We start from the raw sequence: 27,507 nt of genomic DNA, 5'->3' as shown, positions 1-27,507 counted from the left end.
CTGGCCAGAGCCACTGGGAAAAACGCAGTTAAGAGTCACTCCGGCAGGGCACATTCATTCAGATATTTCCTCTCTCACGCCATTTGCTCAGTGTTTATGGTGGGAGGTTTGAAATGCACTAAGGAAAGAGTAGGATAGTTTAGCTGCAAGACCCAGGGGGCAGTTCTGCTTCCTGGCTCAGATCCTGGAACGGAAGAGCCTCTCTGGGTTTCCCTGAACACCTGGAATTGATTTGGGCTTTGCTCTGACTTCGAAACATTTACTGAGGTGGAGGATGGTGAAGGGGGTAGGAAAGAAATAAATCCAGTGATTAAAAATAGCTTTTGCATGTCAGGTGCCTGAACGCATTTGGGAGCATGCCTGCAATCCCTTTTGTCTGGCAGGTCTGAACCCCGGCGCTGCCGAATTACAACCGCTTTCATTTGTTTTCCCTGCTCCCCTACCATGTAATGGTCAAGGGCTCATTGGAACCATGTGTGAGCCTGGTGAGTCACCCAATCCTCAGGACTTCAGTGGGAATAATGTGTTAAAGCTCCTTTTGGGGGATGGGGCAGGGGGTGGATGAAGGGAAAAAGGGAGCGAGGACTGAAGTCACTTCCTACAGATGTTCCGTGTGCTCAGCCCCGTCTGCAGGCTTCTTTCCCAGGCCTGGCTGCAGGGCCCCGGTGCCGGCTTCCCTGGGCAGTGAGGAGCATGCATCCCCTCCCAGAGGACCATCTCTTTTGTCCTGTGGCGGGTTGCCTCTGAGAAGAGGCCTCTATCTCCGTGTTGGCCCACTGTACCCAAGCAGGGTGCATTCCCCAGTGACAGGGTGTGCTGGTAGCAGAACCAAGATGGTGTGATTGGTCCATTAGTCACTGGAGGGTGAATTGGGGATTTTCTGTGCCATTTTCTATTGGCTGGTGACTTCAAGGGGATTGGGCATTAAGAGAAGGGCAGAAGCCCAGTTGCGTATTTCCCTAACTGATAGGATTGTTTGGAGGCTCAAGGTGCCCCATTACTTGGGGCAATGATGTACCGTTTGGTTAGTCTGAAGAAGGCACTGGGTCATTTCTTGCTGAGTTCTTGCTGGAACCGAGAGTCCTGCTTGTCTCTCATTGCTCTGCCACATAATTAAGTTTATGAAATCAGAGCTAAGGGGGGACACTTATTCTCCTTCTTTGCATAAACCTCAGCCAGAAGCTTTGGATTATTCTGGCTCCCTCAGCTGTAAGTTCTGCCTGCCAAGGTCTAGGGTCTAGGGCCTGTAACAGGATTTGGAATCAGGAATATAGGACACAGAGAGGAACCTTTTGCAGGTCCCTTCATTCCTAGCTCTGATTCACCCTTTCATGAGCGAGAGGGTGAGAGAGACTGTTTTTGAGATTCCCTTTCACGTTCTTCTGAGATATTAGTATTTCCATCGGGTAGGTCCTCTTAGAGACCAGTACCAACTCTCCAGCGACAGTTAACTCTGGAGTCAGAGATCCTAGTCAATGGCCACAGCCCTTTTTCTATTTCTATTGATCGGAAGGAGTAAAGGTACCTTCTCCACTATACTGGGACTTGTACCAGGCAACTGCCCTTGGGGTACTTGCCAGAATTGCAGGGTTTTTTGTTTGTTTGTTTTTTGTTTTGAGGGCATGGACAGTCAGGAAGAATTATCCTTGTAGTCTTCTGCAAGGGGCCAGCTTGCCATCCTGACTTGAAACCATCCTCTGATACAACTTTTCCACTTTCTAGATCATGATAATGTTGCTTTAAAAGAAGTTCTGTTCTTCAAGTGAGCCAGCAAATGAAATGTAGACCTAGATTTAAGCACTGTAGAAAGTAATTGGAAGCCTCATTTTCTTTTTCCGTGAGTTTATCTATCTTTTATAAGCTTCCATATAATGATCCTTCTTTATCTCAAAGGAATCCCCATGACAAGTAAAATATTTTTGGCCAAAATGACATGTTCTCTGGAATTAGCTTTACAGTTCTTCAGTGTGTGGGAGGAGCTGAAATTAAAACTGGTAGTGTTGCTAGAATTTAGAGCTTCATTATATTGTTCTCTCTACTTTGGTATATGTTTGAAAATTGCCATAATGAAAAACTTAAAACTCTTATGAGGGGTACAGACACTACCTATGAACAGACCTCTTTTTAGCAATGTGTTAAGTACCTTACCCAGTGTGATTACATTAGTGGCAAAACTGAGATGAGAACCCATGGATTTTGATCAACAAACCAACTCAAGCCCACTAGGTCTTTTTCTTGTCTTCAGAATCCTCCCTTTCCATTTGCGACAGTTCTTTTTCATCCCTGCATGAACAAGAAGGTTTCTTCTTGATATTCTTTCACTTTAAGAAACATATTTCAGCAAGACTTTATGTAACTAATGAACCTTATATTGTGTGCACAGTTGCCCGTCACGGTGACTTGAGGATGAACACAGACGAGGGAAGGAAGCCAGGTTGTCATTTCACCTGTGTCACTTTGAATAGAAGGAAGGAAGACTCACCCCCCCCCCTTAGTCCCAAGAAAGACAAAGGTTACAGTCGATTCTGTAAATGGCTTTTAATTACGTCTTTATGGGGCTATCCATGTGAAATTCTGGATTTCTTCAACCCAGGAATGGTTTTAAGTTTTCAATTATTTCCTCAAATACATTTATTTTCAAATAAATAAAAAAACCTTTCTTTCCTCTCTCTGCTGTAAACATTTTAGTTTGTTTTGGGTCCCTGATCCATTCCAGCAGTGGAATGGAGTAGGAGGACCTTGGATTTGGGAGTTGAAAGATTGGGTTCCAGACTTGAGGCCAAGCTCTTGATCTCTGAGGGTCTCAGTTCCCTCATCTGTGAGATCGGGATCTTGCAATGCCTTCCCAGCCTCCTCGAAGGTTTCATGTCATGAGGGTATCATGGCATGTCTTGAGGGTATTGTGGCGTGTCGTGAGGGTATTGTGGCGTGTCGTGAGGGTATTGTGGCGTGTCGTGAGGGTATTGTGGCATGTCGTGAGGGTATCATGGCATATGTATATGGGAAGGGTCTTGGCGGACTGCAAAGTAGATGGGAGGCATATATTTATTCTTGGTGTTTCTTTCATGCTGTCATTGATTGGGATGATACCCGCCACATACAGTAGCAGCATCACGGTGACACTAGGGTTTGGCCAGTCCAGCGGTTGCATAACACTGAAGCATGCATCTAGTTCCTGGCTCCATCCTTCTGGGCCTAACCCCTGGATCCCAGATCCTCCAGTGTGATCTGTCACTTATTTGAGAATGGTGAGAGGGGGGCTGTCTCAGGTCACTAAGGCCCTATGTCTTGAACCCCTCCCAGTATAAATGCCACTGTAGGCTGAGATTCATGTAACACTATTGATACGTGAGCTGTTCAGTTTCGAAGAAACTTGAAAGGATGGTATGAAAAGTCACATGAAACGTCCCTGACAGTTTTTTTGGACATTGAACAGGCCTCCACTTTGAGTTACATATAAGTGAATTGAAACCCTTGTTCTACATTTGACTTGAAACAGCCACGGGGTGTATAAGCTTTTGTTCAGGGTTAGGCCACAGTGAAAAAGAAGCAGATGTTTCCCTGCATTCAAAATGCCACTGGCTCATTATCCACCTACTGATTCAAGGAAAGCTACCTGCTCATTTCCGCCTCCAGGCTGCAGTCTTGGTAAGACAGTTTAGGAGTGTTATTTCATTTATTCACTGGCTTTGGTACAACACCTCTCAGAAACTTAGGGTGATTCTTGTAAATATTAACTCAGATTTAGGGTTGTGAGGAATAATAAGCCCATAAGAAATCTAATATACTTGTACTATATTTATGTTTCCAGTTTCTAGCGCACTGTTTTTAGCATTTCCACTATATTGATATGGCGTATTTCCATGTCAGAATTTCAGCATTTTGAGACAAATATGTTCTTGGAACTTAAGATATTGCAATTATAGTGATCCACACAGGCAATTTCAGTCCTTGTCCATAAAATACAATTAGTTGATTTCTTTGGAGGCATAGATTGAGTCTTAGATGCTGTTCCTAAAACTAGAAATATTTAGTACCTAATGCAAAAGTGCTGTAATAGGAAATGAGATAAAAGTATGGTAATAATAATAGAGATGCCAGCTTGGGCTCTCCCATGTCAGAGTCTCTGCCTGTGTAATGATTTCATTATCGTTTTTGATCAATGTAATTAACAGAACTGCCACACTCATACACTAGCAACAGAGGGAATTTTTGCAGTCGTATTTTACATGATAAGAGTTTAATATTTTATATTAATATCCACTTCTGAACATGATTTTTCATCATCATTTAAATGCAGTGCCACTGCTACTAAGACAATCTGGCTGGTATTCATTCACTTATAGAGGATGCTTGACCTTTTTTTAAGCCAAAATTCCGTTTTTTATAAAAATGGTAGCTAAAGTTCTGATTTTCTTGTCTGAATCCTTTGGGTCCCAGCGCCATGATATGCCTCCTCCTGAGCTCAAGTCCAAGTGCAAGGTATCCCAGGCGTGTGGGGGGAGCTTCCACCAGCTGCGCTGTGAGCACTTTTTTGAGAGAACCAACACCGAGTCCTCAGCCAGGGGCAGAGCCAATGGGCACTTGTGCAGCTGCAGCTGGCGGATTGGGGACCAGGCTTTGAAGATGGCATTGAGGTGGACAGACAAAAGTAATTCCAGCTGCTTCTCTTGTAGAGAACAGGTGAGAACTTGGCAAGCCCAGCTCCCTGACAGGAAGCAGAAACCTCTGTGAGCGTGGCCATGGAGCCAGACTATGTGGGGTTATAGGAAGCAGACTCCAGAAAACCTCATTCTCAGGCTTATTGCTCTCGCCCTTGGCCTTCACATCACCCCGGCATCAGCCTGCCCAAGTTGTCCTGTTTTGAAGATGCCTGAGGGCCTCCTGGCCCACCTCATCCTTCAGTTCCGGTTTGCGGCAGAAGCTCTCTGCTTACCCGCTCGGCCCGGCCTGTGTGTCCCACATGTGTTGTCCTGGCCATTTTCTGCCACCAGTAAAGTCCTCCTCATCGCGTCATAAATCTAACGGAGGGAACAAACACAAAACAAAACCCACACGGTTTCAGTTTGTGAATTTGTGTCGGAGGGGAAGGAAGGGAGGGAAAATTGATTCAGGTCTGGGAAACGGTGAATTCACTGGACATTTGTTGATTGACTTCTGTGTCTCACGCTGTGCCAGGCACTGGGGAGGCGACAGCTGTCCTTTCTTCCTGACGCTGCCTTCTCGGGTTAAATCGTCTCTCTTTTTCTAAAGTAAAACTGACTTCTCCTCTAAGGGGAGGCATTTCTGGACCTGCCACTTAGCTGTTCTTGGGCGTGTAGAGTGGGGACGAAGGGGGAGCGTTGATGTCTTTCATAGTGACTCATTTGATGATGACTCCATTGTTTGAAGGGCTGGATGTTACATAATCAACACTATTCCCCCCCCCCCCCCAACAATCTGGGATTTTCCATCATTTTGTCAACCTTCCTGGAGGCATGTTGATTTTTCCACTAGATTTAGTTGGGCACGTCCCAGGGCAACCCCAGCAGCCCACTCTCTGGACCTTGAGGTTCCTGCTCACTGGCAGGGCCCGGGAGCGTGCCTGCAGGGGAGCCTCTCCTTCAGGGCAGGAGCTGCACAGCATTGCCCAAGGCCACCTGGCAGGAAGGTGCTGCCTGCCCTTCTTTCTTGTAACACATTTCCCTACTCATTGACGTTCAGAAGCAATACATTTGCTTCTTTTTTTTTTTTTTCTGTGTGGTTGCCTCTCACTCGTGCCCCTAATTGGGGACCTGACATGCAACCTAGTCATGTGCCCTGACTGGGAATCAAACCAGCGACACTTGGCTCGCAGGCCGATGCTCAATCCACTGAGCCACAGCAGCCAGGGCACATTTGCTTCTTTTTAATGGTAGTCATCTTTCTCCTTGTATGTGTCCATTTCATTCAGCCAGTAGCACATTCTGTATGCCCATGGAATTTTGTGATGAGACGGCTCGTTGAGAAACTTCTACCGTAGCCATAGCTGGAACATGGCCACCCTGTAAGCCAGTTTCGTGGGACTCTGAAGACACAGGCTGAAAAAGAGGGCTCAGGGAGTTGCTACAGTGAGATGTATACCTGGGTGAAGGTCACAGGGTGAATGGCTAGTAGGAATTCTCATATCATTTCCTTGCTTATTCACATTTTGTGGGAAACTATGCCCGAGGGGAAGTCAGAGCCAACTTTATGTATTCTTGCTTTGAACATGGTCTGCAAGTACAAGAAGAATTGCACATGGAGGAGATGAAGAAGGATGCGGGTATGGGGAAGGGTGACACATTTGCAGAATGACACATCTGCAGGTGTTCATACCTCCTTCTTTACTACCTACATAAGTCAGGCTTTACAGATATTACCTCCTATGTGCACTTCAGATTTGTTTACTTACAGTACCTGCATCGCCACCGTCCTCGGCAAAGCCACCTCTTTTCTCGCCACAACTGATGCAATAACTTTTTAACAAGTCTACCCACACCCGTTTATAGTTCTCTTCTAACCAGGGTAGCTAGGTGATCTTCTTTATTTTTTTCCGTTTCTTATATGTGGTAAAAGAAACATAACAAAGTGTAGCATCTTAACCATTTTTAAGTGTACAGTTTTGGGGAATGTTGTATGCCCATCAACAGCATCCATCTCAAGAACTCTTTTCATGTCATGAGGCTGAAACTCTGTCCCCATTAAACACAACAGCCTGCCGTTCCCGTCCGTCCCCCAGGGCCTGGCCACCATACCACTTTTTGCTTCTCTGAATTGGACTATTCTGAGTACCTCATAGAATTTGCCTTTTTGTGACTGGCTTATTTCACGTAGCATAATGTGAAGGTTCACCCATGTTCTGTATGTTAGAATCTCCTTCCCTTTTAAGGAAGGAGATCATACTGTAGTGTATGAATAATACTGTATTGCATGTATATGTGTATACTAAATCTTGCTTATCCATTTGTCTGTTGATGAGTGCTTGGCTTGCTTGCACATTTTATATATTGTGAATAATGTTGCAATGAACGTAAGTGTACAAATATTCTTTTGACACCCCTGCTTTCAACTCTTTTTGGGTATATCGAAAACTCCTAAAACTCACCACCAACAACAGAAAACCCCAAGAACTCTATTAAAAAATGAGAAAAATGCTTGAATAGACATTTGTCCAGAGAAGATACAAAAATGGCCAATAAGCACATAAAATGCCCCGCATCATTAGGGGAATACAAATCAAAACTAGTGTGATACCACTTCAGTTTCATTAGGATGGCTACTATCCTCCCCCCCAAAAAATCCCAGAAAGTAACAAGTGTTGGCAAGGACATGGGATCTATGTACACTGTTGGTGGGAAATTGAAATCAGGCAGCCACTTTGAAAAATTAAAAATAAAATTACCATAAGGTGATCTTCTTAATGGGTCATGTCATTCCTCTGCATAAAACTTTCAATGACTTTGTATTCTACTTAGGATAAAATTATAAATTCCTTAATGTACTCCTTGTTTACCTTTTAAAAAAAATTTACTTATTGATTTTACAGAGAGAGAGAGAGACTGACTTATTTTTTCCACTTATTCATGCATCCATTGGTTGATTCTTGTATATACCCTGACCAGGGATCAAACCCACAACCTTGGGGTATGGGGACAGTGCTCTAACCAACTGAGCTACCTGGCCAGGGTCATCCTTCTTTACTTTTTCAGCCTCATCTCAAGCTAACTGCCCTCCTGTCACTCTGCTGCAGCTTCAGATCTTTTTGATACTAAAATAAGTCAGGTTTTCTCTCCCTCCATCTCGTGGCCTACTTTTGTACTGTTCCCTCTTGCTAGGATTATGGTTCTCTAACTTTAGTGGTCATTAGGATAATCTGAATTCTGTGTTAAAAACACAGCTTCCTGGGCTCCACCCCTGAGAGGTTCTGACTCAGGAGGTCTGGAGAGTGGCTGAGAACTGGCATTTCTAACAATTTTCAGGTGATGCTGACGCACCTGGTCTGGGGACCACAATTTGAGAACCATTGATGTAGGGTTTTTTTTTTTTTTTTTTTTGTATCTTTTAGATATCAAGTCAAACATCTCTTTTCCTAAGGGAAGCCTTCTATGATTTCTTTAGACTGACTAGAATTCCTGTTATATATTAACATTTTATCTTTTATTTCTCATCTGAAGCCCTTATTAATATTTTAAATGTTTAATTGTGTAAATAGGTTTTTAATGACTGTATCTCCTGCCAAAATCTGATAACCAGCTTCATGAGGATAGGGATTATTTTTGCCTATTTATTGATGTCTCTCTGATTCCTTGCGCATAGCACGTGCTAAGTACTTGTTTGTTGAATGAATGAATATTCCTATTTCCTTTTCGTAGGTAACAGGAAGTATGTAGTAACATTAATACTCTCAGTGAATTATGAAGGATAAGTAGGGACTATGAATGAATTAGTAGAGCTATACAGAAAGAATAAATTTAGTTTGTCAAAGGTGGAGGACGTTCTAGGCAATGGTCAGTTTTTTTAAAGGCGCCTAGCCTACAGCGGAACCCTCCCTCTATTATACCTGTCCTTGTGAGGATGTCACTACAACTGTTTTTCAGTTTCCCTTTTTACACCATTCATGCCCTGTTATATTTTATGGGTGATTAAATTATCTATCTAGTTTTTTTTTTAAATTTGAGATATAATTGACATATTATTAGTCTTGGGTATATAATGTAATGGTGTAATATTCGTGTATACTGCAGAATGATCCATCACGTATTGAGTTTTTATCATTCGTATGTTTTTTCTTACAGATATGGAATGTGCGGATGTCCCACTATTAACTCCAAGCAGCAAAGAAATGATGTCTCAAGCGCTGAAAGCTACTTTCAGTGGTTTCTCGAAAGAGCAGCAAAGACTGGGAATTCCGAAAGGTGTGTTTTGTCCTCGGAAAAGAGGGGTTGGGCTCAGCCTTTTAGGTCAGGTTGGTTTTCTCACCTGCAGCGTGAGGGGGACGAGGGGGACATCATGGCTGACCACACTTCATCCAGCAGCCACGGGTCACTGCAGGTGTTGGTTAGAACAGTCCTTAGTCTGCTGCTGGTGCCCCTCCATCCCCCGGCTTCCTCGCTGCCGTCTTGGTCTTAGGGAAGTGGTTCCCGAACTTGTTTGCACATGAGATTTGGGATCTTCAAAAAATTCCCCTGCCCAGGCCATGTCACGGACTCATTAAGTCATAATTAATTGCTGGTAACATCGGAATCTTTGAAGCTCCTCAAGTGATTCCAAAGTACAGAGAGTTTGGAAAAAACACGGGTTTCGTGTCGTTCTGGGCTGTCATTGGGGGAATCAATGGGCTCCGTTTCTTGGAATTGACTGATTGCTCTTTTCTTTTACATGCACTGTGGCGAAATGTGTTTATTCTTGGGTGTTCTCCTCTGAAAGGGTTTATTCAGGAATGTCAGGGGACTAGAGTTGTCAGAAAGGAGAAATGACTGGAGAACACTTAAGCCTTCACCAGGCAGCATTTCCTGAATCGCTGAGAGCAGAGAGAACACTGGGCTATTGAGTAAGAGGGATGCTCTCTGGAGAGCAGTCCTGAGAGGCTCCAGCCCCATCAGGACCGAGCCTGGGCCAGAGCCTGGGGCTGCATCTGCACACCTCTCCCTGGGTACACTGCCCCTCCAACCTCTGCTGCCGGCGGTGCCCACACGCCTCTAGGGTCACAGGCAGGACGAGGTGAATTCTGACCAATCTCTCTCATAAAATCACCTGCTGAATTGACAGAGGTACCCTTGAGAGCAGGTATGACGTGGGCCCTGTGACCTGCCATCCTCTGAGCTCTCTGAGCATCACAGCTGGTGGAGCGATGCTAAAGCTCGCGCCACGGGTGGAGATTACGTAGCGCCTGTGCTATGGGGCTCGCCAGCCTGTGATATGCACGTGCTTTGCATGGTATCTAGGATAATACAGGTACCCGATGACGTTGTTACTACGTACTATTTGCATGACTTACTATAACTAATTGTTATGCTTATTACCAACCCTAATCAGCTGAGATAAAAATAATTAAGAATAATAGCCTCGAGTACTGTACATTATAAGACTTAAGAGCAAGGTGAGGTGAGTGTCATCTCCAGAACAAACTTGACTTGGTTATTATTGCTATTAAAGAAGTCCTTTGTTCCTTGTCCCGAGCTTTAATAAACGGTCTAATGGAAATGGGGCTGTGAGACAGGAGATGGTTTGGAAAAATTGTCGGAATGGAGGGTAGAAAACGCTCATGTATTACTTTTTTGGCTGATGTCTGTTAGAACAATCCAGCTGGCAAGATAGAGAAGGTGGGATGCTGCATACGGGGGAGGGAGGTGCCCACAACATGCCTTTACAAGCCAGCACACCCCAGGTCTTAAAGTCAGAGAACATCCTCAGCTAAGTTTAGTTTTTTTAGGGTCCTCTCCGAGGCCCGGGTCAGAGTTCAAAGCCTGACTCGCTGGATCTTCATTTGGTCTCTTCCCTCAGACCCCCGGCAGTGGACGGAAACCCATGTGCGGGACTGGGTGATGTGGGCTGTGAATGAGTTCAGCCTGAAGGGTGTGGACTTCCAGAAGTTCTGTATGAACGGGGCAGCTCTCTGTGCACTGGGCAAAGACTGCTTTCTCGAGCTGGCGCCAGACTTCGTCGGGGACATCTTGTGGGAGCATCTTGAGATCCTGCAGAAAGGTGAGTGTGTGTGGACAGAGTGAGGAGGAAGCTGGGTGGGGTAGCTGCTAGAGGAGGTTGGTGAATAAGTGTCCCTGATGGTGGGATGTTGGTCCCATCAGCTGGGGGTGTCCTGTCACAGCCTGTATTGTCTAAGGAGATGTGCTGGGACAGGTGCTCGATAAATATTGCTTTCTTTTGCTTCTGTGTTTTGAGGGTTCAGATTTTAATCTTTAGCAAGATGGTACTCCTGAAGCTTCTTTATATGCAACATGGTGATCCCAGTTTTTGTCTTAGACTCATGACTGTTTCAACAAGCGTTGTCCACAGCACCACGTGTGATCGTGGTGCACACTCCCTTTATCCGTGGCAGCGTGATACCTGGCCATATCCATCAGGAAACTTAGCTTTCCAGAGCTCATTAATGAGATGGGCACCTCTGCCCAGCAGCTGGATCGGAACTGCAGGAGGGCGGTGCACCTCCTTCATCTGCAGCAGAGACCGGGGTCACGTCAGGACAGCGTGTTGCAACCTTGTAATGGCATGGCCTCCCCTACTAGTCTCCTCCAACCTTTTTGGATCAAGTGACTCATGTACCACAGTCCTGGCTGAGTATAGAAACAGCAGCAGGCGGCAAACTTGGGTGTTTTTGTGCTTATTTTTCTGAATTTCTTCTTAAAATAAATGGCAGTTACCAGCAGTCAGCAGTGCCCTCCAGCTGACTGTAAGCCTAGAAGCCCGTCGCCCTCCCTGACCCAGGCCCACCCTTTCCCTGCGGTCACCAGCTCCAGCCCTTGGCGCAGGCACCGGGGACAGGCAGCAAAGCTCGGGATTAGCACTTTTATTCCATATAATACCTTCCTTTGTTTAAGGATATTTTCCGTGCTGCCGTGCTCAAGAACGACCCAAATTAGAATTCCTCTGGGCACAGAAGTGTTATCTTTTTTCCTTCTCTTCAGCTTCTCCTGAAAAATAAAGAAATAAACACGGGCAAGAACTAGGTGGCTCACTGTGGCTGCCCTGGCAGGGGACTGGGGGCAGCTCCACAGCCTTCCCCGAAGCACCCACGTGTTCTCCGTGGAGCTGCACAGACTCCCACTCCTAGTGTTGACGTGAATGCCCTGTTTATAGAGGGAGAAGACGCGGCGGTGGGCTCATAACAGGTCTGATGTGACCATGGCTTCTAAACAGAACTCTGGATCCCACCAGACCGTGCAACCCAGATATCTGCCAGTAAATCCGCTGTTTTCTTCTGTTGACCACCAGGGATTGGCCAGGTGTTCTGGAGTGTCTAAACCTGCCTCTGATCGTGGTTAGAATTCATATCTGTACAGCGTCTCCTTTTTTTCGGAGTGCTTTTTCTCTTTAGAGTCTCAACAGTCCTGAGAGATAGGAAGGACAGGTCCTATTCGTGTCCACATCTGTAAAGCGAGGACAGCTTCGGTGTTCCCCTCAACATCACTCATTTTCTTAGACCTACGTCATTTCCATTTAATTTCCTGCCTTGTGTTCTTTGTATAACAACATGGACTCAGGGGAGAGCCTCTGGTCCCCGACACAGGCTGGGCCTACCTTTTTGCAAAAGAATAATTTCAGAGACTTTAGGAGCAGTAGGAAATAATTGAGCATTGGAGAGCAAGGTCATATCATCTCACCCGTTTTCTGTCGAGAGAAGCAGTGAGACTCATCCGTCTTCAGACCCTTGAAGAGCTGAGCAAGATCTTTGTACCGAGGCTCCAGCTTTGGTTCTGTAATTACACTAAAGCAACACAGCACAGAAAGAACATAGCTGTTTGGGGCGGGGTGGAAGGCCAAAGGTACCGGGGATGTTTCAATCTGATAAGCTGCTAAAGCACAGTTTAATCATTTTATCTCACCTGGGAACTGTTTTTCTGTGCAGGCATAAACTTGTTTTCTCAGCAGCCTCTGCTCCCAACAAGCTATCAGATACCTGAGGAAAAAATCCAAACGACACCCTCTCTGTCTGATTGAGACAGTGAAATAGGATCCGACGACTCCATACCTGGGTCAGAGGCCAGACGATTTGGTTCCAGGGTAGCTGGAGGATCTGCAGGCTCCCTTTAGTTCAGCAGAGAGACTTTCTGTGCTCAGTGGCCTCCATCTGCAGCATTCCTTTCTCATTCCTGGAGAAGGTGGCACCTGGACAGACAGCAGCTTAGTTATTGGGCTCTTCTCTGTCTCTGTGCGCATCTGTCCCATTTCACCACGTAGTTACCTTACTGATGTCCTGCTTCCTCTTTGGGCCTGGACTTGAAATGAAAGAGCCACCTAACAGAAAGCAGACATCCGTTAGGAGAAATGGAGTTTTATCAGCTCTACCTGCCCAAAGATTTTAACATATTTCTGAAGTTTTAGAGCTGATCAGTTGGAGCACAGGGGACTTATTTTGGTAACTGCGCAAGCTGTCCGCTAGCCTTTGATGCTGATATGGTCCACACACACACCAGAATGAGGGCGGGATGCTGCCCCAGCCCATAGAAATTGCTCGCTGGTGTTCTTTCCAAGATATTAAACCCCATTTTGCAGCTACTGAAAAAAGTAAACTTAGCCATCCTTTTGTGATCTCATCTCTAGACAAAGCCCCAATCAGGATGGGCTCGCAGACCAACTCCACTAACGAACAAGCAGATTTCTTAGGCGAGGGACTAGGGTCCTTGTGGTCCTTGCATCCAAGATCCTTTCAGGCCGAGCACTTGCGTGTTGACCTCTGCGTTCATTCCTTCCCCTGTCTGTCTGTTGCAGAGGATGTGAAACCATATCAAGTTAATGGAGTCAACCCTACTTACCCAGAATCCCGTTATACCTCGGATTACTTCATTAGTAAGTTCCCCTTCTACTCTCCTTCCCTCCTCTTGCTCATGACAAACTTAGCAAAGGAGCCCTGTCCCAGTTGAACTCAAGCTCCTTCATGGTAATTCTGTGGTAAACAAGATTTTCTTAAATGCAGATTAGTTGTTATTTATCTTTTCCCCAAAGCACAAGGCTTCAGCCTACTTCCATGTTTTATTGACCTGCAAGCTCCTACACACTGGATCTCTCTACTACCTTGGGCTCCCTCCGAGAGCTGCAGCTTGATTCCTATTGGAGCTTGTGCAGTGTGGGGCCATCAAAGGTCTGGGTTAGGGATTTGGTCAGGGCCCTCGTTCTCTTTAGTGGAGGTGACAGCCTTTCTTCTGGAACCCTTCCTCAGGGGTGCACCATGCAGGTTCATATTCTGTTCTAGAAAAGAAAGCCTTCTCCCTTCCAGGCCGCAAAGGACACCTAAATACCCTACAGAGGTGGCCAGAGGAAGAGCCCACTTAGCCTTCTTCTTACCTGATAGTGCTGCTTCCAAAAGGACTCTTAAGCAGCTTGATTTATGTCTTGTTTTTTTCACTTTATTATAATTTTTATTCTAAGAACTATTAGGTAGTAAGAGATTATTTTGTGCCAGAAATGTCGGTGAGCATTTTACCTATATGAGTATGTACTCATTTCATTTTTATCACAATGCTCCGAGGGAGATTACAATCATCCCTATTTTAGAGTCAGAAAAGGGAGGGATTTTGCCAAAGGTCAGAGAAGTTAAGAAGTAGAGCAAGGTTAAACACCCAGGCCCTTGTCGTGGAAGATATTTTCCTTTTAATTCTCTAAGGTAGTCAGCTTGTTTCACGTTGCGGGGCTGTTGTAAATGGGGGAGAACGGCTGGTTTGGGGTACGCGTCCCTCCCTTCCTTAATTTCCCACACTCTCTGTTTCCAGGCTACGGTATCGAGCATGCTCAGTGTGTTCCTCCCTCGGAGTTCTCAGAGCCCAGCTTCATCACGGAGTCCTACCAGACCCTCCACCCCATCAGCTCGGAGGAGCTCCTCTCCCTCAAGTACGAGAGCGACTACCCCTCGGTCATTCTCCGGGACCCTCTGCAGACAGACACCTTGCAGACGGACTACTTCACCATCAAACAAGAAGTCGTCACACCAGACAACATGTGCATGGGGAGGACCAGTCGTGGTAGGTCAGATTTCTTCTCTAGAAGCTCTCGGTTTCCAACAATTGCCTACCTTGGTGCGTTTTCAGGCCTCCTCTTCCCCCTTCACTCTTGCCCTGTGTATTCCTGAGATGGATGCAGCCTCTTCCATCACAGACTGTCTAGACATTAAGAACTTCCTATGAGGAAGTTCGGCCAAGTCCGCCGGGACGATGACCATGGGTTCACAGTGCAATTGAAATCTGGCGGGATAGCCAATCAAATTTTGTATTTGGGTCAAACATTTTACCAAGCAATGACTCTAGCTGAATGTAGTTGTTGTTCTTTATGTTATGCTTTATTTTTATTTATTTATTTTTTGAGAAGACTTTGCTAAAGGAGGACACCGTCAAATAAAAAGTGTTCAGGTGACCCTCCTGGAAAGCTCTTAGTTTCGTACGTGCCCTGATGTGCCCCAGAGCATTCTGGGTCCGACTACAGAATCTGCCTGGGTATTTGCTTGACATCTGCTGCTCAGCCTGGGCTCTTGAGCCTTCTGTGACTTCTTTGGTTTGGGAAGATGCAAGATGGTTAACCAGTAGTTTATTTGGAACTGGTCACAACAGTGTGGTGAGAGTGTGTATTTAGCTAGAGGACCTAGGAAAGAGGTGGCCAGAGGCTTCCAAAAAGAAGGTACTCTTATTGACACGCCTGTGATGACAATGATAAAATATTCACTGACAGTAAAGTAAATGTTTCAAAATAGAGCTTTATAAAGCAACACAAGTTAAATACACTCAGTTTCTAAGATCAGGATGTAAACACCCAGAGAGACAGCCCACCTCGTAACGTGTATAGGTAGTTTCGTTTCTGAGAGAAGTACAGCCCATCATAGGGCAGAGTTGTTCATCCAGGTAGAGCAGGCTGATGTCTAAAAAAGTTGGAAAAGATGACTGTTCCAATAGATAAATGGCAAAGACTTCCAAACAGGAAGAGGAACAGAAGAAAGCCCATCCAGGTGCTCAGAGGACTTTGTCCACAGGAGACAGACTTGGCTGGCCTCCTAGTGACTTCTGCTCAGTGATTACCCCATTACTTTGAGGCACTTGGAGGGGATGGGAAAGCATCTTTACTTTGGAGGATCACCCCCTCAGCATCATGGGCCGTCTACCTTGTTGTCTTCTTCCAGAGTTCTGGTTCACACTTCCTCCCAGTAGGCCTTGGGACAAGGCGTGGACCCAGCCTAGGGAAAGTCCCTATCAAAATCAGAGCCTGCAATCTTGCTGCTTCTGGCCCCAGGGTGTTTATGTTTCATACTGAAGGGGATGGGTGGGATCAGTTTGCCTTCCCCTTTCTGACTTTTTATTTTTGGATGCCTGTCTATTTAAATACATACACAAATGTGCATGTGTATCTTTTAAACCCTCAGGCAGATCAGAGTGCTAGAATGACTTTGTTTCTTACGGGGCTTTCTGTACCTCTGTGTGGTGAGGCTGAGCCTGTGGGTTTGGGGCTCAGCCACGTTGTAATTTTGGGTAGATCTGTCACGTGTTTTTAAATTGCGTCTGGCTTTGCATTTGTGTAATTGTCCCCTCTTCTCCGTCTCTTGGTTCTTGGTTTTTGTCCCCACCACCCCTGCAACCCCAAATTAATAACTGTGGAGCAGATAGTGACCCATACAAGGGACATGAGGCATTTCTCTCTGGCCTCAGCCTCCCTCCCTCACACCAAGCTTCAGACCACACAAGCTTGAGGCGCAGCCTGCTCCGTGCGCGGCTGCTTTCTGCATGTTAGCTGTGCCACCACATGCAGGGCGTGTTTCAAGGGCTGATGGAATTTGACATGGTGTGATTGGTCTAGATAGAAAGCATTACTGTCGGCTGATTATTATTAATAAAATCATATCTGTACACTGCATTATAGCATACAAAGTGTGTCTGTCCCACCTCCTTAGACCCTGTGAACTGTCATTGGACTCATCTGTTCAGGGGGCTGCTGGGGGGCTCCCCATCTGCTGTGTTGAGTGCTCTGAGATCTGCTTGATGGAGTCAGATAGCTTTGGAAGGACCTCGCTGAGACATTTCTCAGCAAAGCTGGCCAGTGGGGATGTTTTCAAGGACATGTGCTTCCCCGCAGGAGCACAGTAGCACAACCGAGCGTCTGATGTAGTTGGATTCAACCCATTTTTGCAGAAAAGGCCCATAAACAAAGGTTCCTAGCTCTAGGATTGTGAAATTGAGCTAAGATGAAAGCAACTTGCTGCTGTAAACCTCAGCTCTCAGCAGAGTTGCATGTGGCTCTCGCTCGGGTGGCTGCCGCAGAGTGGTTAGGCCCAGATAGTGCCCTTGCTCCCTGGGGCTCCCGGGGATGCAGCTGTCCGCTGCGGAAATGCCAGTCTCTATGCCCACGCAGAAAGAAAAATGGCTGATAGAGATAGAGCCATTCCAGAGAGACTTAGGTATAAATACTTCCTCAGTATTGGAGACTTGGTGGGGCGTTCTTTATGAAAATATGAATGTTCTTTCTTAGGGTTTTGGTGTGCTTGTCTCGCAGAGACCTTGAATGACCAAGGCGATGTCTGGCTGGTGTGAGTGAACACCTTTTTCTGCGATGCCATAAAATGTCCTGTTAAAAAGAGGGTATTGCATTCTGGTTGTAGGCTTTTATCTGCAGTCTTTTAATGTGGATTTCTGGGAGGGGCAGTTCCTTCATTTTGAAAGAGTTGTACGTGTGACAGTGGACTGGGTAGTCAGGGCCGATAACTCCATGAAGCTCTTCAATTTGCCTTCTTTGAATGGATGATTGGAGGAAGGGCTGAGAAGAAGATCAATAACTAACTACCTTTCTGCTTATGAAGAATACTGGAGAGGATAAGAGGATTATACAGAAATGACATATTTAACTGAATACTTTTTATTGGGATTTAAAAATCTATGTAAAATTTCAACTTACTAAAATTTGGTTTGGACACCAAAATTAAATATCTGAATTTCATTGTTTTAACCAATCTCTATTATTAAGGAAAGGGAGACCCCACCAAAAACACACTAGTATGGGGTTGTTTGTGTTGGCCAACTTTATTCTGGGATTTAAACCTTCTAGTTGATCAGCCAGCTCTGAACAGTTGAGAGTTGACTTACAGATATTTTTACATAGAGATTGGTCACCTCCTCTCCCTTGTGACTTGTGCTGAACTGGAGTCACCATTTAGTCGCCCAGGGTTTAATTTCGGTTGCCTAGAAAGTACGTGAAAGTAGAACACAGAAAATACTCCTGTGCGCCATGTCAGCTCTCAGATGCATTTTCCTCCAGAAGTTTTGTTTGTTAGCCTCTTTTTCTAATGGCATTTTTGCCAATGGAAATTTCTCTTGGAGCGATTATGCAATGATAGCAGCTGTTTATAACCTGGTTTGGGAAATTAATGAACTTGCATGATCTTGTGGTCAGTTAAGAATGCTTTAAGCAACTCACAGAGTGAAGGGTTTCTGTCATTGCTGTGGACCTTAATAACTCTTCCATCAACTTTTTTTTTTTTTTTTTTTTTATTGCCCACACTTCCCCAATGAAGTATAAATTTCAAGTACAAAATTGTACTTGGAGAGAATAAACAGTATGGACTTCTGTTTAGAGGAGTGATAGTGTTTTGTTTTGTTTTTTAAATAATCTCCTGGAAAAAGCATCTCATAACTTACTTCTTTATTTGAAGAGACATGACATAGAAGCAGTACATGTATTTCATTTTAAAATAGTATTTGGAAAAAATGCTAAAAAATAGCACTTGTGTTCCAAGGTCAAGGGAGGTCAATCTGCTCTTAGTCTAATGGAATTTTTTTCTTATGACCAAAATATTTTGCTAAATTGGGCCTTTGGAAATTATCTCATTGGCTTGAGTTGGATTAGGGAGTTGAGCCTGACACAGCTCCGATTTCTTCATTTATTTATTCGGTCTCATAGATCAGCCAGAAGCCCCACAGTAACATGTACGATTCTCAGCTTTTCGATTTCTGGCTCTGGGATGCTTGAGGTCCCCAGCACTGCTGTCTCCCTCTTGACAGACATGAGCAGCCCTTGGCCTTGAGTCTCTGTCCTAGGAGCCAAAGAACAAGATAGCACAGTGCAGTGGCTCTTAAACGGCAGCCAGCACAGCCCCTCTTTCCCGGAGCAAACCCACGAGCTTCCACTCCCCCCCAAACCCTGGCCACCCCTCCTTCCATGCCTCCTGCGGGTCTGATGAGCAGCCTGTCCTCATGAAGAGGGTTTTTACAGTTGTCTTTTCCCAATCCCTCCTCCCCTGCCCTCTTCCCACCTCCTCCTTTACCTCCAGGTAAACTCGGGGGCCAGGACTCTTTTGAGAGCATAGAGAGCTACGATAGTTGTGACCGCCTCACCCAGTCCTGGAGCAGCCAGTCATCTTTCAACAGCCTGCAGCGTGTCCCCTCCTATGACAGCTTCGACTCTGAGGACTATCCAGCCGCCCTGCCCAACCACAATCCCAAGGGCACCTTCAAGGACTATGTGCGTGACCGTGCTGACCTCAACAAGGACAAGCCTGTCATTCCTGCTGCTGCCCTGGCTGGGTACACAGGTAGGCGCCTGCCCCTGCCTCTGAGCCTCTGTGTGCATGTGGCTGTGGGTGGGCTCTGCAGAAGGCCCTGTGCGCATTTTCCCAAAGACTGAAGGCTGCCTTTTTGTGGGGAGTGGGGCGAAGAAGACTCTAAGAGGTCTGGTCACCCTCTCAAGCCACTCTGTTTATGAATCGCCATTGATTCTTGGAAGCCAACACTATCATTGTATCCGAAGGGATCATTTCCAGAAGTGGTAGGAAAAACTTGTATTTGGGGCCTTTTTCCACTTCTGAGGGAAAGGGAGCTATGTGAACTTGACGTTTCTAGAAATTCTGCCTGGTGGCTGAGCATCAAGGGACTTTTTCTTGCCTGCTCTTTGGAGGCCTTTCTAAACACAAAACGAGCAACAGTCTGTCTCGAAGGCATCACTGAACGGCCTACACCCTGGACTCTTCTGTCGTGTATTCTTTAGCTGGCTGTTCAAATGGGAACTATGTCCTTATCACCCTAAACTCGGTCAGATCCTGGCCTATCCAGGAAACCTCTCTCTTCACTCAGCCTGGTTACTGATTTTCTTCCAGGAGTGATAGTTACAGCAGCAGCAAAAGAAGGAAGGCTGTCGAGGTGTATGTTGAGAGCTTGGGCTTTGATCGAGCATCTGGCAATAGAGCAAAACCATTTATTCTCCAAATGACTTGTAGCACATCCGCTGCCTGACCCTGGAAGCCATTGAAGTCTATTTATGAGAGATATCCAAGAAGCATTATAGTGTTAATTATCAGATCCTTTCTGAAAGATTGTGGTGTTTTCTCAAAAGTAGAGATTGTGTTGTGAGTGCGGCTTGTTTCCGTTGATCACTCACTCACCTGGGGTCTAGGCCTCGATTCTCTTTTAAGGTACTCCACCCGGGACAGGTTGCCAGGTGGGGGACTCCCGCTTTGTGTGGATGAAGAGAAAGAGCAAAATCTGTGTTTCTATGGAGGTATCTGATCTGATCTGAAGAGTCTGCAACATCTTCATTCTTGTGTCAGGGAAGTCCCAGTTTTTACTGGAGAAACCAGCTGACCTTTGAGAATAACTCCAATGCTTACAAAAATTGCTCCTTTTCCAAAGATTGGGAACGCCTCTTTTCTGTTGCAGTCCACGTGCCTCCGAGTGCAGTTCAGAGCATGCGCAGGGGCTTGGGAATTATGTCTGTGTGTTCAGGTCATGACAAGGTCTGTAAATAGAGCCGTGGGCCAGAAAGGAGCTTAAAAATCCCCCCGTCTGTTCTTCCTACACTGTCCTCCATAGTCCTTGCTTGAAAGTCACTAGTGTGTGCGGACTTACTACTTTGGAAGGGACCCCTTTTCCATCTCTGGAAAGCAGAGCTTACCCATTTCTGTTAATGATGTCTGGAATGAGGAAGAAGAAATTAAATCTTATTCAAGATGTTTGGAAGTTCTGGCTTCTGTCATTATGAGTCAGGTTGTAGGTGTTTTAAGAACTGGACTGTGGTTGGATGCACTGATGGAGGAGGGGAGTGCTGCTTAGTTAGGAAGAGGACGGAAAGGCCGAGGGAGCTGTCAGAGGTGGCAGGCACCCCCACCTGGCCATGCTTCTTCTATTCTTGGGGCACAGGCAGAACTACGCCGTGTCTCTTGCCCAAGTGTAAAGGCCAGGTCTTCTACAGCTTCCGCCCTAACTTCCAGTGCCACACCCCCAGCTTAGTTTATCCTCCTTATGTCTCTGTTCTCTCCACGTAATCACCGCCAAAGCCACTGCCCAATCCACAACCATATTCTCTTCCCAGGGCAGTTTTCATCATTCTCTCTTAGCTACGGATGCGATTCTGTACATGCAAGTTAGGGCAGTTTTGTGGATAACAAGATTAAATAAACCGACTCTTAAGTCTTAAAGTTAGAGTTATGGCCAAAGAAAGCCTTATGATTTATGTCAGCCTTCCTGGGACGAGCTTCTGGTAAGGGTCCATGGTGACACTGCCAGGGTTTTGGTGTTTCTAGAAAGGGACAAGCCTAGTTTGCACCTCAAGTAGAAACTTCTCCAAAAGTGTTGCATGTGTTAGCTGTTGGATTTCCTACATGGGAGCATCCTGCAGAGCGGGCAGTCTACCAAAGGGACTTAAAGGGTTTTGTCTAAGATGATTTTAGTACCTTGGCAAGAATTACCTGAGAGTTGGGGGATCTTTCCAAGTGTCCCCGAAAGAGATGAAAGGAATTTTAAGGACTAGGAATGAGTGTGAAGTACAAATTAAGGACAAGAACAGAGGAGGTAGCCAACACCAAAAGCTACCTGTGAGGCTTCCCTGGCAATCAGCCTTGGGCAAACAGGTAAAAGCATCAGAAGTTCTCTTAGCGCAAACACAAACATGTCCTGCAGGCCTGAGCTGTGCTTCATGCCTTATCTGGATATATTGTTCCTCATGCCCCTCCCTCCCCGTCTCCCTCCCTCCCCACTGCTCCCTCTCTCTCTGAATAAACCATGCAGTGAGTGGAAGGAAAGGGAGCATGACTATTCATTACAGGCCTCAAAGACTAAAGTAGTCATTTGAATGAAAAAAAATGTTTTTAAGGATCTTACCATTCAGTCGTTTAGTCTTTATAAATTCTACATTTCACTTTTCTTACTTTCTCAAACCTTGGTGAGAACAATAGCCCAGAAAACGGAAGTCCTCCATGCTCCCTCCCAGCTCTAACACACTGTGTGATTTTAGGCAAATTTACCTTGTACCCTTTTCTACTTTTAGCAGAGTAGAAGTGTTCATCCTTATCTTGGTGGTAGAAGACCTGTGAAAATGTAATTCAGCTAAATCAATTAATTAAATAAGTGCTAGACTTTGTGCTAGACGCAGAGGGGAAGAAGCTCAATTGTAACAAATCAATTATTTCAGCAAATGTTTCCCAGCATGTGTTGGGTGCAGATAAGTGCTAGAAGCTTTTGAGGGTTCAGTATCTTCTCAAATTCAAGATGTTAGCATTGTCTTTAGACTAGAATCTTCTCATTGCTGTGGTTTGAATGAAGGTCAGGATTTGCCAGGCATGTGGGGGGCAGCCCACATTCAGATGGCTTTTTTCCTCTGCTCAGTGCCTGGTGAAATTCTCCTGCCCACACTGCAGACTGATTCTAGGTGGTGGCTCCTTGCTCTGGCACCTGCACTGTGGCCCCTTCACATGTCAGATCCCTGTTCGGGAATGGGGAAGGGGCAGGAACACACCAATCAGCCCCCTCCTCTGCGCAAAGAGCAGGCGGTGACTGGAACACAGGTGGGTCTCTGGCGTTAAGCAGTCATGTGAAGATGAACTGAAGTTTGCAAAGGTACTTTGGAAGGTGGCAGTTGTCGTACAGGTGTTGGCAAAACTTCTTCTTACTCGTAAAAGTCACACCTATTTTTTATCTCAAGTCTTGCCTTCCTTTTTTGTTTTTTTCCTCTTAAAATTCAATTGCTCCAGGGTGTGCATGGCCACACAGTTGGAGCACTTATACCCTGATCTCACTACTAGGCTTGAACGAAAGGGTGGATGTGCAGGTCCTCTGAGCTGGGAACAGAATCCATTTTCCTGCCATTACACTAGGAGTCGAGGTCTTCGCCCACCTCACCGTCAAAGAAACACATTTTATTTCTTCATACAATGTCTCAGTTACTGCACTGTAAGTGTGGAAATCAGTTAGAAACTGAGTTTTCACATTTTCTTGCACAGTTACATTCTTCCTCCAAAGATAAGAAAATTGCATCAACCTTCGCTGGGCTCCCATGGCAACTTGTTAAATTAGGTCAAGATGTGGGGGCAGATAACAGGGCTTGAAAGCCTGCTTGTTAGCTGAGTTAAGAATACATCAAATGCATTGCTGGCTTCCGCCAAAATGTACCTTCTTACCTTACTGTGAACTGCTTATGGTTATCAAACTGATACAATCAGCTCCATTTTCTCTTGTTCGAAGGTGCATTATGAACCCCATCTAATTAAGAAAACACCAAGGCAGGTGGCCCCATGTTTTCTATATATTTGACAGACCTAAGCAAAGTGCTTTCCAGACCCTTGAAAAACACAGGCATCTCTGGCTTTTTTCAGGTTCAGTAGATAGAGAATCATAGACTAGATTGTCAAATAGTATTCTCTCTTTCTCTCTGTCCCTCTAGCCCCATTTTATAGATGCTCAAACTGAGGCAGAAAAAAATGACTTATGTAAGGCCACCTAATTGCAACCTAAGTGCCGGATGTCTTACCTGAATACAAATGTTTTCCTACATATCAAGGAATGAAAATATTCATTGGTTATGATCTCAGTTACCACCGAAGAGCAGATTCGGGGCCTTGTCTCCTGCTGGTCGCTAATGAATGCTGCACGTATGTGAGTTAGCAGGATGGAGGAGGGGCAGGACTCACCTTTGGCTTCAGTCCAGAGCTGTTGGTCTGTAAATCACCTTTATCCCACTTCGTTCCGGATTGCCAAACATGGCCATAGATAAGGAATCCATCCCTACCGCTGCTCTGATTGTTACTGAGCTGGCCTGGTGGGAATGCTTTTGTCAATATCCAGGTGTATCCGCACCCTTTGAGTTGCAATTGTGAACGAATTAAGGTCCCCTTTATATCCTGGAAGCTGAAGAAAGCTAGGCCCACGACCATTCGTGAACTGTAACAGAATTACGTGTTGTAGTGCTGTGCAGATTTGTGACTGGACAGTCCCTCAGTTCCCTAAAGGCTAAATTGGGGACAAACTGGAATTCAACTTCCAACTATTTTGACATGAGACAGAGAAAAGGCACCAGTCTTGCAGAGAAAGAAGCCCCATACATTGCCCGTTAGGCCCTCTCACATTGCTCTTGGCCTGAAATAAATCTTGCCATTTTGTAGGTGGCACTGGAGCCGGCCTAACGGTCCACAGTAAGGAAGTCCCCAGCCCAGAGCCGGGGCGTTCTGGCTTGCAGTTGAGTTTTAGGGGTCAGTAACCCAAAGCTACCACTAAGACACATTCTCAAAAATAAACAACTTTATTGCAAAAGGAAGTACTTCAAAACCCTTCAATTCAGAATAAAAGCTAAGATTTGGCAGCATTACCTGAAATCACAGTTTTCTGAAGGAAAGCTCAATTGCAACAGTCTCAACGTAGGCAGGCACAGATGACAGCTGAGGAAGTGTTGGGCATGCGCCTGAGTTGCTGATGAGGAAGAGGAGAGGGCTCACCAAAGGAAATCAGTACTGCATGTGAATTTGTACAGAAGATTGAAAAGCCTCTAAATCTAAGACAGTATTGTTATTAGGAACAGTGCTGAGCTTTTTTTAACTTGGGGGTTTATTCCCTGAGCCAACCTGGAACATAGTCTCTGTGTAAGTGCCGTTGGTGGAAGATGGTGTGAGTTGACTCCAGTCGAGAAAAACCCACTTGTTGACCGGGTCATAGAGCTCTGATGCCCGTGTTGTGCAGGGCTCCCGGGCCAGGCAGAGCCTGTTGGCTGCATCTGGTGGACGGGAGGAAAAGGGCTTAGGAATGAGAAAGGCAGCAGCACAGAGTGCTCCCCGTTTCGGGCTCAGAGGTCCCTGTCCTTAGCAGATTGCAGGAAGCCAGGCAGACCCCTTAGCCCAGGCAGGTGGAGCATTGCTGCCGGATGTCATCTCAGGAGCGGGAGGGACTCTGACCTCTCTGGGCTGTGATTGATGCAGGTGCTAAGGTGGGGTGTGTGAGGGATCGGGGGTCTCACCAGAGGAATGGGTTACCATGCCTCTCAGTAATGAGATTGGTGGGGAAACTGAGTCATTAGAGAGGAAAACTTCTGGCAAGATCTGGACTGGATGGGAGGAGAAGCTGCTTTCTGTTGCCTGCATAGCAGTTTCTCTGCTTCTGCCTTCCCTGATTCACTTGGTGACAGTATTTCTTAATCATCTGCCACCTGCAGAAAAAGATCACATGGTAGGAGGATTTGGTCTCACTATTAAGTTTTTTTTCTAAATGTCTTTTAAAAATGTGGAAAGCAGAGGTTCCCTGTTTCGTGTGCTGCCTTTGAAGGCCACACCGGCTCAGCCACCTCACTGCCCGGGTTCAGCTGCAGTAGCACTTTGCAAGCTGTCTTCCGGGCAGAAGTGGCCCATTTATACTTCACAAAATATGTCTCACACTCTGGTCTATTTAGGGCACCCTGAGGTCAAGTGGGGGCCTGGATTTTGGGTGGCAGCAGTCTCATGAGTTGACCCATCTGTTCTGAGTACAACCCCCACCCCCTTGCCTGTTTTAGAGGAAATCTCCAAGATTCACACTTTTTTGGTCACTGTTCCTTTAACAAAATCTAACTACAAAGGATGGAACTGGGTGGTGACTGCTCTGGAATTCTACTCTGTTTCCAGTTTGAAGCTCCACCTTTTTGTCTTTGAAGTGAAATGTTTCTAGGGAGCAAAATGCAGTCAGGCTGCTGCTGACAACATCCTCGAGTCCTTGCTGCCTTTCACAACAGGCCCAGGACACTCCGCCCAGCCCAGCTGGGAAAGGCCCTGCCGGACGGACAGACGGACGGACGGACAGAGGTCTGCAAGTTCCTGCCTTTGCCCTTGGCTCCTCCCTCTCTTCCTGGATGGCCTTCACTGTTTGGGGGAAAGAGCACCGGCTCCTCAGTATAGACTCAATTCAAGAGAAGCTCCACCCCTCCCTGTTCTCTGGAAAGTGACTTCCCTTCGACTCCTGCAGGTTGGATGCCTGTCCACACCCAGCGGGGTGCCTGGGTGTGCCCCCCATGCAGGTCCAGGTGACCATGCTGGAGGGTGGCCGCCCCACGCTGTTTAACCGGTTGCATTTCAGGGGCTGGTCATGTACAGGTTAGGAGCAGGGACTGGGCAGCCAGTCACCTGAGTGTGTCCTGGCTTTGTCACACACTGGCCGTGTGACTTTGGACAAGCTGGCATGTCTGTGCTGCAGTTTCCTCATCAGCCAAGTGTCTCATGGGATTGTTGGGAGAATGGCATGAATTAGGTTACGGGAAGGACCCAGAAGTAGTGCTATACAGAGGCAGTATTCTCTAGGTGCTGCTTGGTCCCACTGTTTCATATTATACTCCAACCTGTTGGTCTTCCCAGTGTCATTCGACATGACTAGAGGTCAGGAAACAAGATATTTTACTTAAAGAATTTCAGTAGTTGCTGGCATTGTCTTGGCGTACAGCAGATATTTAATATCAGATTAGGTCACTTCAGCTAGTCGGCTGAACTCACGCGGGTGTTCAATCAACTCCTGCTGTGGGCTAGACTCTCTCATACACATTATTATCATTATTACTATTATTTACCTGTCACCAGTAGCCACATGAGGAAGGTTGTCTTCTCATTGTACAAAGGAGGGAATGGAAGTTCAGAGGGGGAAAGAGGTCCACTCCAAAGTCATACCACAAACGTCACAGAAGATGCCTTTCAAAGCTTTTCACAGTGTGAGAGCGTTAGTAGGAAAATGCCCAATATTCGCTGTGTAAGTGTTCGGGTGTGCTGAGAAGCAGACGTAGGACCAGATTAGCCTGGCAGTAAATGTATTGGGGATGCTTCTGTGAGGGACAAAGTAGGGGACAGCGGGGGAAGGCAGGGGAGCCTTCAGACCTTGCTGCAGGTCTGTTACCTGTGAAAGCAAAGAGGGGAGGAAGCAGACCCGGGTGGTAAGAGCCTCCCATGGGTGGCCCGTGATAGGCTCAGTTCCAGAAAATGTTTGGCCAGGCTGATGGGGTGTCCTCTGGTCAAAGTGGCCCAGAGGAGGGGCTCTGTGTCTCCCAGGGAGGGCCCCGTGCCTCCACCGTGCTCCGACCCTGGCTGGAGCAGACCCTGGGCAGCTCGGCTTCGGTGGGGACATAGTGAGGCTAGTCACTGATGCTCCCCACAGCAGGAGACCCGAGCTGCACATTATCATGGCTGCTCCCCCCACATCATACCTGACTAACAGGTGTAGGTTGTCAAACAGACCAGTGCGGCTTCTCTGTCTGGCTAGTTGTACAGCAGCATTCAAGACCAAGGTCAGTCCCGATGCTCTCGGTGGCCCGTGATAGGCTTTGGAGAACAGCATATTGTTGACTATGACTACCCAGTGGCATTGTCTTTCGGGTGACTCACCTTTCCCTGAGAGATAACGAGAGTGAAAGTCCTCCCAAGGTGAGTGAATGCGAAAGTTTAAACTCTGAAACGAAGACGGACTCGGCTGGAAAGGTGTGCACAGGGCGCGGCTCTGTGGAGGTGTGTGACCTTCAGAGCCGAGGAGGGGGCAGTTTCTTGTGAAGACCTCTCACGGCCAGCTTCTCGGTCCTGTCTCCTTTAAATTTTCAGCACAT

The 27,507-nt window shown here is 46.3% G+C and overlaps 1 protein-coding gene across 3 annotated transcripts in view; it reads left to right on the top strand.

Moving 5' to 3' along the window:
- ETS1 (ETS proto-oncogene 1, transcription factor) overlaps nucleotides 1-27,507 on the top strand; it is a 127,236-nt gene that overhangs the window by 88,947 nt on the left and 10,782 nt on the right. For 2 of the 3 annotated variants that reach the window (XM_090290785.1, XM_090290786.1), the window contains 5 exons: nucleotides 8,796-8,915; nucleotides 10,504-10,704; nucleotides 13,447-13,524; nucleotides 14,445-14,693; nucleotides 18,974-19,234. In XM_090290785.1, the coding sequence (XP_090146911.1) occupies nucleotides 8,796-8,915; nucleotides 10,504-10,704; nucleotides 13,447-13,524; nucleotides 14,445-14,693; nucleotides 18,974-19,234 (909 nt within the window). The remainder of the gene's footprint in view (nucleotides 1-8,795; nucleotides 8,916-10,503; nucleotides 10,705-13,446; nucleotides 13,525-14,444; nucleotides 14,694-18,973; nucleotides 19,235-27,507) is intronic. The other variant, XM_090290787.1, reaches the window with a different exon arrangement.

This window comes from Furipterus horrens, unplaced genomic scaffold, assembly GCF_987537825.1.
Source record: "Furipterus horrens unplaced genomic scaffold, mFurHor1.1.pri manual_scaffold_11, whole genome shotgun sequence".
Classification (NCBI taxonomy): Eukaryota; Metazoa; Chordata; class Mammalia; order Chiroptera; family Furipteridae; genus Furipterus; species Furipterus horrens.
Note: the sequence above shows the minus strand (reverse complement) of the source record. Positions and strands in the feature narration are given on the sequence as shown.